Here is a 12,366-nt window from a genome sequence, read left to right as displayed (position 1 = left end):
GAGCATCCCCGTCACTTTCATATGCGAGTCCCCCCCCCCCCCCCGGGAGTAAGAGGTGAACGAGCGTCAGTATATTGGATGTATGGAAGCATCTTATAATTGCTGCCATGATAGAAAGGACAAATAGTAAATGCAACGTGAAATTAATTTTTCTCCTCAGGTCAAAATTAAAAGTTAAATTTAATTCTTGAGTGTCAAGATACGCTCGTTTACAATTCGGAATGCACGGCCTTTCTCGCCTATTTTCTTTCAAACCTTGAAAACTTCGCCATCCTTTACGTCAAAGTGGCATTCCTGGTAGCCTTTTACTACACATTTGAAGCTTACAATCCACATCGCATCTGAAGCCATTTCTGCAGTATTTCTTCGTTTACGAAAAACACGTGCGCTACACTCCGGGCAGAAGTAACTCGAGCTTCCAAGATCTGGTTATGGATTTTCAACGCCTGTTTTACACAAATCACGAGTTCGAAAATCGAACGTTCGATTGGGTTCGATTGATTTTTTTTCTTTTCGGTGAGTTCGATTGAGTTCGATTGCCGAACTCAATCGAACTCAATCCATGAATTGAGTTCGATTGATTTCGATTGAGTTCGATTGAAATTTAGTTCGATTGGGTTCGATTTGTTATGCCGGGAAGTCGGCGGCCGACAGCAGCGACCTCCTCCACTTCAAACCGGAATTAACGCCAAACTTCTGAAAATCTCACCTATCTGACGACGGCTATCGATCGGTGAGTTGTTGCTCTATCTCTTCGCCGAATTTGAACTTCATCCCTCCAACAATTTCCGAGAAAATCCACGCTGAAATCTTGCATACGGCTTGCTGACTATGATCGGTGCTCAACTCAGCGACCAGAGAAATCCCGAACAAACCGGCCGTTTCAAATTCACCAATCAGCGCTTGGCATTTCGCGGCAGCCCGCCGCGGCTCAAAACCTGATTGGTGAATTTGAAACGGCCGGTTTGTTCGGGATTTCTCTGGTCGCTGAGTTGAGCACCGATCATAGTCAGCAAGCCGTATGCAAGATTTCAGCGTGGATTTTCTCGGAAATTGTTGGAGGGATGAAGTTCAAATTCGGCGAAGAGATAGAGCAACAACTCACCGATCGATAGCCGTCGTCAGATAGGTGAGATTTTCAGAAGTTGGCGTTAATTCCGGTTTGAAGTGGAGGAGGTCGCTGCTGTCGGCCGCCGACTTGCAAGCCTTGTCTCCTCTTTCTCTATTACCGGCCTTCGGCCGGCTAAATCAGTTAAAAAGGCGCTTAAAACGGCCCGCGCAGGCGAAGAAATGCAACAATTGAGTCGATACACGTTTCACTCAACTTTATTGAGATATTTAGAGCGAAATGTAGTTCAGATATGTAATTTCAAGAGCTTTATTTCAGTAGCCCATATAGATTTCAAAATTTCTTTTGTCCGTCTCATGTCAACAACAATAATTAACTACGAACACATAGGGTGGTCTGCCTGTGCGTAGATTAAAACTTATTTTCACTCCACATTCAGCAAAACCGGCCAGTTTGATACTTGAAATGTACAGTTTGGGTCTTTTTGGAAAAATGCCATCACGTTGATACATCCTAATTTTCATTCCAGGTACAAAAGAATCGAATAAGAAAGTGCTACATGAGTCACTGAAAATGACGACTTTGGCCTATGTGTTGAAATACCACAACGTAGATTAAACCTTATTTTCACTTCAGATCCAGGAAAAGTGGCCAGTTTGAGACTTGAAATGTACAGTTTGGGACTTTTTGGGAAAATTTCATCACGTGGATTTATCCTAACTTTTATTCCAGGTCCAAAAGAATCGAATTAAAAAGTGCTACATGAGCCACTGAAAATGACGACTTTAGTGGGCCCTTGTGGTGAAATACCACCACGTAGAGTAACTCTCTTTTCACTCCAGATCCAGCAAAACCGGCCAGTTTGAGACTTCTAAACAGAATATATTACACTTTACAATGTACAATTAAAAATGAAATAGTTTACTATATTAAAAATTAGGAGGAATGAATGGAAACAAATAATTTAAAATCTGTTTCGAAAATTACAAATACAATATACTTTATATAGTCTGTTTGTTTTATCAATGCATTAAATTTTTAGTGCCGGCTTGTTTTGCATTCCGGCACTTAATGAATTTTTAGTCGAACAACGTTTTCATGAGGAGAGCATTTTAAAGCAAACATTTTAATACCAAATTGTAGAAACGATTTTCCAAGGAAAGCCCCTGCATCTCGTCTTTAGTATTTGAGGGAACTGTCTATTCAGTTTACAACAATCCACGCCATTTATTATGATTTGTTTTCGAAGCATGTTCATAACAAATTTTCAGTCTTACTTTATTCTGGCAGGGGCGGTTGTAAGCCAAACAACTAAACAAACAAACAAATAAATATATAGCAAAACAAAAACGACAAAAACGAGTTGTATTCCTAGCTGTATTCGATATTCTGGTATTCTCAATAATTATTATAGAACTAGAGCCAACTCCCCACATAGTACAGCTACGAGAGAGACTGGGCACAAAATGCGCAGTTTCAGAAGAAAACAAACATGGAGGAACGGGGTTGTGACTCTGAGAGTACGCAACAAAATGTCCTTATAAGAACGTATTCTATGAGGCTAACTTAACATGAGTATAAGGTGGAAGATCGTACGATTCGTTCGGGATGTAACTTTGGGTGCAAGTCGCCTGGTTGGCGTGACTGTCGTTCGCTTTTTCGTGTCATGTTGTACTGTATTTGTGATTCTATGGATCGCTATTTTAATGTATGTGAGCTTTTACTACGCTTATATGCCAACCGTGAGTCATGTCAGACCGGTTTTTCTGCTGTTCAAGTAAGTTTTATTTCTTTTCTTTTGATTTTTGAAAGAATCTCGACTGCGATCTTTCTTCTCGAACTTTTATTTTCGTTTCCCTTGTGTTGCAGCTCCGAGTGCGAGAATTCACGCGAGAAAGCTTTGTGTTCTTTTCCCGAAGCCAACTTGTCGCTGAGTACTGGAGAACGAGTGAGTATTTAATTGAAATCTATTAATAATCCATAATTTTCTGTGATATTTACTCGAGATTATAGCGCTTGACTTTGCAAGTTTACGGTTTTGCAAGGGCGTGAAAGTAATCCGTTTAGCACACACACAAAGGTCATGCAATTTACAATGTGCCACAACCCGCTTGTTTATGTTAGAGAAATTAGGTTTTTCTTTTAAGTGATTGTGCAAGTCTAAATTCTTATCTTGCTAGCTACAATAATTAATTTTACCTTGTTAATCCGAGCTAGAAAAACCTCGGTTTAAAACTCCTTTATAATATTGTCATTATTTTGAGAATTTCCAGCACATTGTTAATACCCAGCTGATGATTTACTTGATTCTCTTCAGCTGTCTTTCTGTCAGTGCATTGATTATTGTAGGAAGAATTTAAAAATTCATGATCACTCTTGGAAAAAATGTGTTTATAGACAGACCACTTTATTTTAGGGTGGGGTTTACCAATTTTCCTGAGTAACAATTTTTCAGCATTGGTTTTTCCAAAAAAAAAAAAATTCACTAGCATGACCCTCTGCAAGTTTTTGTGCACCATCCATTTTTAGCAGGTGGGGCTTGCTTGATTTTTTTTCCCGTTCTTTTTGGTGCACAATATTTTTTTCTCTAACTTTTCTTATGCAAGAATTTTTTGGGTACTTGCCGACCCCCCCCCCCCCCCCCCCAAAAAAAAAAAAAAAAAAAAAACAGGTCTGTCCCTTATTATGCACTGTTCATTATAGATATTGATGAGGGGGCAGCGATACCAGGTGTTTTTGGATCTTGAGATGCCACATTCTCCCGTTAATGAAAAGTTAGGTAAGTATAAAAGCCTAGACTGTCCACAGCCCTCTATTTTTTGGTGTTTTTCGATCGATGAGCGCGCGGTGAGAATGGCGAGAGAACTGGACGCAAGCGCAAAACGGAAGAAGCAAGAGGGTGGGGGGCGGGGAGCGAAAAAAATAGAGGGGCTGTAGACATCTTTGGAAATATTGAATTTCCCGTTTCTCCAGAAACGGAAAATTCCCATTGGTTGAGAGGCGGCAAAAGTGTCATCACCTTGACAACGGCCGATCATGATTGCTTGCAGGCGGCGTCTTGCGGTTGCTCGAGCTTTTATCACTATTGCTGTGATTTGCGATGGATCGATTATTGGAACGCTCGTTGGAGAAATTTCCAAACGTTTCGTCGCTCAAAGACGAGCAGAAAGAGGCTCTTCGCCACCCTCTTTGTTCGAAGGACGTAGTTGGAATTTTACCGACTGTACTACGGCGAAACAAATGCAAGAAGATGGGAATGTTTTTGTTCTTGTTGTTTCGCCGCTAAAAAGAATCATGAATGATCAGATTGAATCACTTGGCCGGCATAACTTTTGCGGCATAACTTTTGGCGAACCACTTGGCCGGCATAACTTTTTGCCTCGCCGAAGACGTGTGAGGCAAACGGGACATTCTTTTAAATCGCTGGTCACGATCAACTTGCCTTGTAGGAGATTCCGTAGAGATGTACGATGTCTTGCCGAAGTTCCCCAAGCGAATCGCGAATGAGCACCCGTATATTCTGCAACCTCGGAGGTACCGCTTGATTTCGGCTTTCGTCTCAGACGCAAACTCAACATCCAAATAAAAACTCACGAGTTGTTTTGTAAACTGACACTTGAAGTCAATTAAAGAAGCACTTTACCGCTCAAATTTTTTTAATTGGTCCGATTTAATTGAAAGGTCAAGAGGCGGAGTTGTAAATTACAAGGGGATGACAAGGGGAGGAGTCTAATACTTCCACTTTTATTCAAAGGTGTCTACAGCCTCTCTATTTTTCCTTCGCTCGCTTACCGCCCCCCTCCCCCTCCTTCGCGCTCGGTTCGTTGGCTTTTTTGCGCTGAAAAATCGAGAGGCTGTGGACAGTCTAATAAAAGCCTGGTTTATAATCTATTAAATGATTTTGATTTGAATGTACTTTGCAACCTAAAGAGCCTGATTGACAAGTGTCAAAGTGTTGCTATTTAGTGAGAATCAAACTAAGGGTGTCAAAAGCAGGGTTTCAATTCATCTTATAAATGCCTCTGCCGCCTATGATCCAGTGAAAACTAAATAATATTGTCGGAGTCACAAGCAGAAAGGAAATACTCAAAGGGCCTGAGAGCTGTCGTTGTGATAGGTTTGTTCTCCTGCTTCTGCTTGTGACTGCCCGTCAATCTAGTTTTCACTGGATCCAAAGCAGAACTGGAAGAAAATGAAAACTTTCTGATTCTTTTGCTTTTCACTGGGTTGTAAGTGCTGTTACGACTCCGATCACCACTCCACCTCTGACTCTGTCACTATTGAGAACATACACTGGTACCCATTTATACCCATTTATACCCCTGTGTTGAGAGAAGCTTGCCCAAGAACTGTAATGCAGTGACCCTGGCCAGGGCTTAAACTTGGACCAATCATTCCAGAACCCAGCCCAACACACTAACCGTCAGGCTACTGTACTTCCTGCACCAACAAATAGAGCCCCCACCCCCCACTCACCCTTGTTGTTTCAGTAGCACAGAAAATTTATTGCATATATTTTATAGAAGAAATGTTGCTCTTTCATTGGGATATATTTTTATAGTGCCACATCATATAAGGGGTGGTGAATGGTCCTTCAAAAAAGGCGAGTCTCGCGGAATTTTAGGCAAATTTCAGGGGTCTCGTCATCTCGAATTTTTCTTCCTTCTCGGAGTCCAATTTCTTTTGCAAGGCTTAAAAGGTCTTGGGCTTGCAGAAAAGATATCAGTCTCGCCGTCTCGCCAAGTCTCGCATTTACCATTCAACACCCCTCATGTACCAAGTTTTTTCGCCGTCAATTTTGCTATTTTTTGTCGTGATGAAATCGGCAAAATAAGCCGAAAAAATAAAAGTCTTGGAAATATTATGTTTCCAAGAAGTAAAATGAAGATTTTACTTCTATTCCCCCTCCTTTGTGAGGTGTCATAATTCCTGTTTATCACACAATATAAGTTTAATGATATTATTATAACTAGACAGTTCTGACATGGCACTGTTTCTAGAAATCTCTGTAACTGACTATAATTTTATTATTTATACTTTTAGGAATGTTTATGGTAAAGGTAACCTTTTTATCTGATTCTGGGAAAGTTTTGGCTAGCTCAGAGAGATCTGTGAGTATAAATATGAATTCCCAAAGTTTAACTCAAATCTCTGTGCTAAAGGAGCGATTCTCCTCTTCTCCACTTGAGAACCATTAAGTCCGGCCTTTTAGTCAGCCTGGCAGGGCAGATTTTCTCCTCATAATTTTTTAGTTTCTGTTGTCTTGTCAAGTTTCTTAAAATGCTGATATATAGTGACGCTTGAAAATTTATGAAATAATATGCTGCTCTGAGAAGTTTCAGTGTTTTTGGTTATAAGGCCGCAAAGTACATGGCTCTTTCAAATTTAAGAGATCTTAATGGAAAAAGCCACCCTTTGGCATTCCTAGCTTCATTTTCATGTTCTTGGCAATATAAATGTCCCCGTAACTTCCCATGTTAGATAAAATTATAACCTTTAAACTTCATGTTAAGGTTAATTAATAAGTAATTTCATTTTGTTGACAAATGATTCTTCTGGGAGCAGAAAATTAACAGCCGCCATATTTGCTTTGGGTCTATTAAGAAAAACCTTGAAAAAAAAATCATTAAATTTATTAAACGGCAATGCTTATCTATGCTCTGAATGCCATTTTGTTTTCTTGTTGCTTGCCACAGGGTATGCTACATTATCAGTCTACCCTCCTGCAGTCCCTTGCCACAGTTTTCTACTCTCTGCCAATGGTACTGGGTTTTTCTGAGGAAAAACAGGTTGTGAAGATAAACTTGTTTGAAGAATATGTTGAGGATTCGGTAAGTTTGGCTGGCTACGTTATGTGCTGTTCCAGAGTTTTTTTTTTATTGCAAACCAAGATAAAATGCACATTGGATAGTTAAGGATCTATATTGTAGCTTGAGGTAAAATAGACATCTCCAGGACAGATTAAATTTTGAGAGCTTATAGCGCAGTTTACTAGGGTTTTTAGCACATTTATTTTTCTCTCAGTCTTGGACTCACTTTACATCATGTGTGTAAAAGCTATGAAAAGGACCCACTGTTCTTACATTAGTGCACTGTGCAATATGATTCATTTGGATGTTTCTTTTGTTATATGTTCATTGTCTCTTGGTATGATATCTAAAAAATTAATCTTGTCAACTGTCATGCATATCACAAAGTCTCTGAAAATAGTTTACAACATACAAACAGCGCTAAATCCTTTGTCACTTAGATGCTGGTATATTTTTAAATTAATTATAATAATAAATAAAGTAGTACATGCCTCAAACTATACATTGGAAAATTGCAGTAGCACACATACACTGGGTTATGTGCTAAGAGTATAAAATAATACTACTAACAGAACAATACCTGTATACTTTTTTAAAAAAAATACAAAAACATTGCTTTTTCTCCCAGGTTGTGTACCATACTAGGTGGACACATTACATATTCACAGCATAACCATTGGGTACACCTTGTATTTTTGTTCTAGTATCACCCAGCTGTTGGTGCTAATGTGATTGTACTTAGCAAACAAATTGAAATCTACTCTGCTGCACTCCGGATTGAAGCTCATTTTGCAGGACTGAGGTTAGGAAATCTGAGATACCTACTGTCTCTATTTTAAAATGAGGCTTTGTGTAAAAACTTTCATTTGAAAATGAGCCTTTCTGACATGTTTATTCTCATGAAATTAAAACTTGTATTCGTAAGAAATGTTTGCACCATTGCCTCATTTTGAATCAGAAGCAAAAGGTAGCTCAGAAATATGGCTGGTACTTGTCACATGTCATGAACCTACGAAGTGCATTATTTTTGGACATCACTAAATTTCTTTGTTTTTGCATTTGGTGACCTCAGTTTCACTTAAACGTTTGCCTCACATTGTACATGTAGGAATATATATATTTTTCCCAGTTATGACTGGTTTATAATTTGTGCATCAAAATTCTTTGAGATAGTTGCGATTGGACAGAGTGATTACTTTTGGTTTTGGTTTTGAAGGTCATTAGCAAACTACTCTTAGCTGAGACTTGTTTGCAAGAAATTGGCTAGTATCTTAAGCCCACTATGTATGCAGAAGGCTACTGCATCTGTAGCCTTTTGGACGCATTGCAAGCCAATAATACTTGCAGCACTGATTTGCTAGTGCATTCAATACTTGTGTAGGCCACTTTTTACAGCATGTACTAAAAACAGGAACACTGGAACACTTGAACACCTACAAACAAAGTTAGCGGTTAGAATTAGGGTTAAAAGTTAACAGTTGGTGGTTGGTTAGTGGTTATTGTTTCTGGTGGTTAGGTTGAGCTTTTGGAAGGGTGGTATGGGCTGTTTTGGTGTCCCAGGTTGGGGGGGGGGGGGGGGGGTACGCGGGATTTCAAGTGACAGGGATGATTGAAGGATTTTTTGGGGTTTCAAATTTTCGATTCTTGGATTTTTTTGGGTAGGAAAATTTGGCAAGAATTTTTTGATTTAAAGAAGGAATGTTTTGGGGGTATTAAAAACAATCTGAAGATTCGTAAGAGGTGCCTTGGCTGTGTTGTTCTGTGATAAAAGTACAAACAAACATGTTTTGCAGTTGATTTTTGAGGGGTCAATTTCTTTCTGTTATGTTGGAAGCCCTTGGGATTTTTTTGTATTTTGATTTTTGCCCCCATTCGATCAACTCCATCACTTGAAATCCTGAGTGGACCCCCCTTGGTCTGGTGTTACGGTATTCGGAAAAACAAAACCCCCCCCCCCCGGGATCTGGCTTTAATACATGCCACGTTTTACTTCACCAGTAACATGATTCTGTAGTTTAGCCCACCTAAGAAATGATTCTATGTCCTTTGTCTTCAGATACATCATGATCAACTGGCCTGTGACATCAGCCTTACTCGGGATCACAATCAACTTCTTTATCATCAGCACTGTGTTCTTCTTTGCGTACAGTGCCTTCTCACCCGACCCAGGCTCCGAAGAGTTCGTGGAGACAACCGCTGACCTGGACACTGTCACCGAAGAACAACAAAGAGCGCTCACAATCAGGCGCACGAGACGAGAGGGACCTGGTACTGAGAATCGTAGCTCTTCGACCAGGCTGCCCAGCACTGGTAGGTTGAAGCCCAGAAAACTGCACACCCCGCGCAAACAGGCAAACAGCCAATCAAACAGAGGACTGACTCGATGTGCCTCCTTTCCATCCTGCAGGTGGGACAGGGGCATTCTTCAAGGGGCTCCATCGTCAGCTGCACACCAGGCACCCTGTTCCCTCCATAAACATGGTCCGCGTTACCATAGTAACGATGATCTGGCTGGTTATGGGGGCTGCTCGTGTCCCGATGGCGTTGTTGTGGGGGATAGCGAGCATGGTGGGGGTCCTGCGCGCTATCAGGATCTTCGCCCGTCCACTGACTCGAGAATCGACACGGAGCCCTACTACATCTTGAATTTCCGCGGAGGAAGGGTGTGGAGAACTGGAAGGAGGCCCTTTGCTGATGGGCATGTTGGTACTGAAGATGAGGATAGGTACCCTGTGGCGCGGCCTGGTAGCGATGAAGGTGGGTACCCTGTGAGGCGCCATAGTGTCAGTGGGTTCAGGTCCAGGTTCGCATGGAAGAAAGTTCCAGAACATGGCAACTTGTCCAGCGGTAGCTCCACGGAGTGCGTTCACACGCGAATGAATCGGCGACGTAGAAGAGTCAGACCGTTTTCGTTCAATAAGAGCTCTGGTTCGGATGAAGGATGCGAACATCATGCCTACGCGCGTGATTTTGACTACGGGTGTCACCACGACTGCATGGATTGCAGTGATTTGACTTTAGATGGGCCCTTGAACTGCCGGGTCCCTGACGGTGCTGCCTCCTCATCTGAGCGCCTTCACAATTGGGCCCCAGGCGCATTAAGCGCACAGGATAGCGGCCCTGTCTCTTCGGAGCAAAGCACGAGCCGACCGCTTAGCGAGACGGATCACACTTCGCCTCAAAACAAGCGGTCAGTGAACAAGACGCGAGCAAGATTCGGATTGTCGTTCAAGAGGATTCTGTCGAAAAAAGATGACTAGTCATCTACACTGTAGTTTGTGAGTTCAGCTACAGTTAAAACTAGCCTGAGTATTAAAGGGGATATGTCACGCAATTTTAGGCAATTTCGGCACTGACCAACCGGTCATAGAATTACCTGCAACATCACAATAACGGCTTTAAACTGTAGAAAAACTCATTCCACAAAAGAAACACAGAAAGGCCAAAAAGCTGCATGGATGGGCAAAATTCGAAAAGATTTAATCGGATTGCGTTCGGGTAAACTTGAAAACGTCGGCCCGACTTTTTTTAAATTTATCTCAATTTGTATAAAAGTGTCATTTTACAGTGCTCGAAAATCATCCTTGTTTGTTATGTGGTCCTATTTTAAACCAATATAGACATTTGCTCTGCTAATTTGAAGTTTACAGCTTTTAATTAACGAGAAGAAAAATAATTTCCTAAACTACCGTGACCTAGCCCCTTTAAATACAGGCGTCTACCTTCGCGTGCTAAATTTTTTTCTCGCTCAAGTCGACCCAAAAAATTCCGTACTGATGACGTAACTCTACAGAGATCCTTGTAGTGTCTCTGATTGGTTGTAGGTCGATGTCGAATTTTCGCGCGCAAGGCGCAGCCAATCAGAGACGCTCCCATCACCTCCGAAAGGTTAAGTCAAGACATGGGATTTTTTCGGGTCGAATCCAGAGTCCCTCTCAAGCGGGCTAAAAATTGACCGCGCTAAGGAAACGTCTCTTAAATCAGGCTAAGACAAAAGACACATTGAGTAATTTATGAACTGTTGTTTTAATATCACCCTTCGTTTCAGATCTCATGTATGAGAACCATTAAGTTAAGGGGTAATTATTCTGCTTTGTAAATGAAAAGGCATACCGCGTTCTTAATCGATACATGTCCTCGGCCTTAGAAGTGTCTGAGATGAAAATGGCACTACAGATTGTAAGTTATAAGTCGCTGCTTCCAAGAAGTTAGTATTACTCTACGACAGTAGAGAGACATCTGTTCCACCTTTGCTGAAAAAAGACAGATTTATCTTCAGTCACTGGTGAAGGACGTTAAGTAATTTATGACATGTTTTATTTGTATTAGAGTCTAAGTTAAGAAAACCTTACGAAGTGAGTTGTAAAAGAACGATCTAAAATAAAAAAAGAGCATGCCATGGTCTGATTGTAGTTCTTCTTTGCTCAAGCCTTAGTAAACAGGCATCGTGCTTTGCACGCAACAGACTAGACGTGTGGGAATCGACTTGAAAAAATTCCATGATGACGTAGCTCATCGAGATCCGTTATTTACCCTCGGAGCTGACGGGGGCTGACTTGGCCCCTAGCAAAACATATGCTAATATGCTGAAATAAACTTGCACGCGAAAAGTTTTAATGCAAACACCAATAAACACCGATAAATTTTTTTTTTTATTTTACATATATTTTTTTATATATAATTTTTATTTTATATTTAATTTACTATTTTTTTTTTTTTTTTTTTTTTTTTTTTTTTTAAAAAAAAAAAAAATAATAATTTAATTTTTTTTTTTTTTTATTAAAAAATAATATTATTTTTTTTTATTTATTATTTTTTATTTTTAATTATTATAAAAAAAATATTATATAAAAAAAAAAAAAAAAAAAAAAAAAAAAATCCTAAAAAAAGATAAAAAAATATATTTTTAAAAATATTTTTTTTTTTTTTTTTTTTTAAAAATATTTTTTTTTTTTTTTAAAAAAAAAAATTTTTTTATATTTTTGTCTAAAAAAGTTTTTATGTGAAAGGGGCTTAAAAAAGAAAATTTAGCCTAAAAGGTTCTTAAATGTTAGGTTCTTATACGCGGGTTTTTACTGTATATCAGAGCCACACCACCGTCTGTAAGACAGAATTTGAGCTATTTTTTAAATAGACAAAATGTCGCAATTTCCTATTCTGCGAAAAATATGTCTTACAGATTTTAATTTTATTTTATAAGAATGTTAAATCAAAGCCAATTTCTACTTTCTGAAATTTTGAGGTGGCCGGTCATACGTCTTGATTTTGAGAAAAACGTTTTTGAAACTACTAGTGCCCAGTCCCCTCTTTAGGTCCTAGTCGTTCATTTTGGCTGTGTATTGATTGCTTATTAGCATTTCTATTGTTCAAATGTCGCATATGATGGTTGTACTCTGTAAAAACAGGATTAAGAGAAAGATAAAACATTTCTGAACATTTTAAAGAGTTAAAAGTTGGGCTCATTTACCCCTCAAAACTGTAGTAAGT

The 12,366-nt window shown here is 39.6% G+C and overlaps 1 protein-coding gene across 1 annotated transcript; it reads left to right on the top strand.

The window, feature by feature from the left end:
* Positions 1-2,544: 2,544 nt before the first annotated feature.
* Positions 2,545-11,283, top strand: LOC144634956 (uncharacterized). The gene is made up of 7 exons (XM_078494004.1): positions 2,545-2,846; positions 2,939-3,017; positions 3,773-3,848; positions 6,113-6,180; positions 6,766-6,900; positions 7,584-7,681; positions 8,936-11,283. The coding sequence occupies exons 1-7, from the start codon at positions 2,641-2,643 to the stop codon at positions 10,137-10,139; spliced, it is 1,866 nt and encodes a 621-aa protein (XP_078350130.1). The 5' UTR covers positions 2,545-2,640; the 3' UTR covers positions 10,140-11,283.
* The last annotated feature ends 1,083 nt before the right edge of the window (positions 11,284-12,366 follow it).

The sequence above is a fragment of the Oculina patagonica genome, chromosome 13 (assembly GCF_052425735.1).
Source record: "Oculina patagonica isolate OP01 chromosome 13, crgOcupat, whole genome shotgun sequence".
Taxonomy (NCBI): Eukaryota; Metazoa; Cnidaria; class Anthozoa; order Scleractinia; family Oculinidae; genus Oculina; species Oculina patagonica.
Note: the sequence above shows the minus strand (reverse complement) of the source record. Positions and strands in the feature narration are given on the sequence as shown.

Coding starts and splice junctions, on each gene's coding strand:
- LOC144634956 (XM_078494004.1), top strand. CDS start 2,641: ATGAGTATAAGGTGGAAGATCGTACGATTCGTTCGGGATGTAACTTTG. Junction 3,849..6,112: donor TCCCGTTAATGAAAAGTTAG/GTAAGTATAAAA, acceptor TTATACTTTTAG/GAATGTTTATGGTAAAGGTA. Junction 6,901..7,583: donor AAGAATATGTTGAGGATTCG/GTAAGTTTGGCT, acceptor TTTTTGTTCTAG/TATCACCCAGCTGTTGGTGC.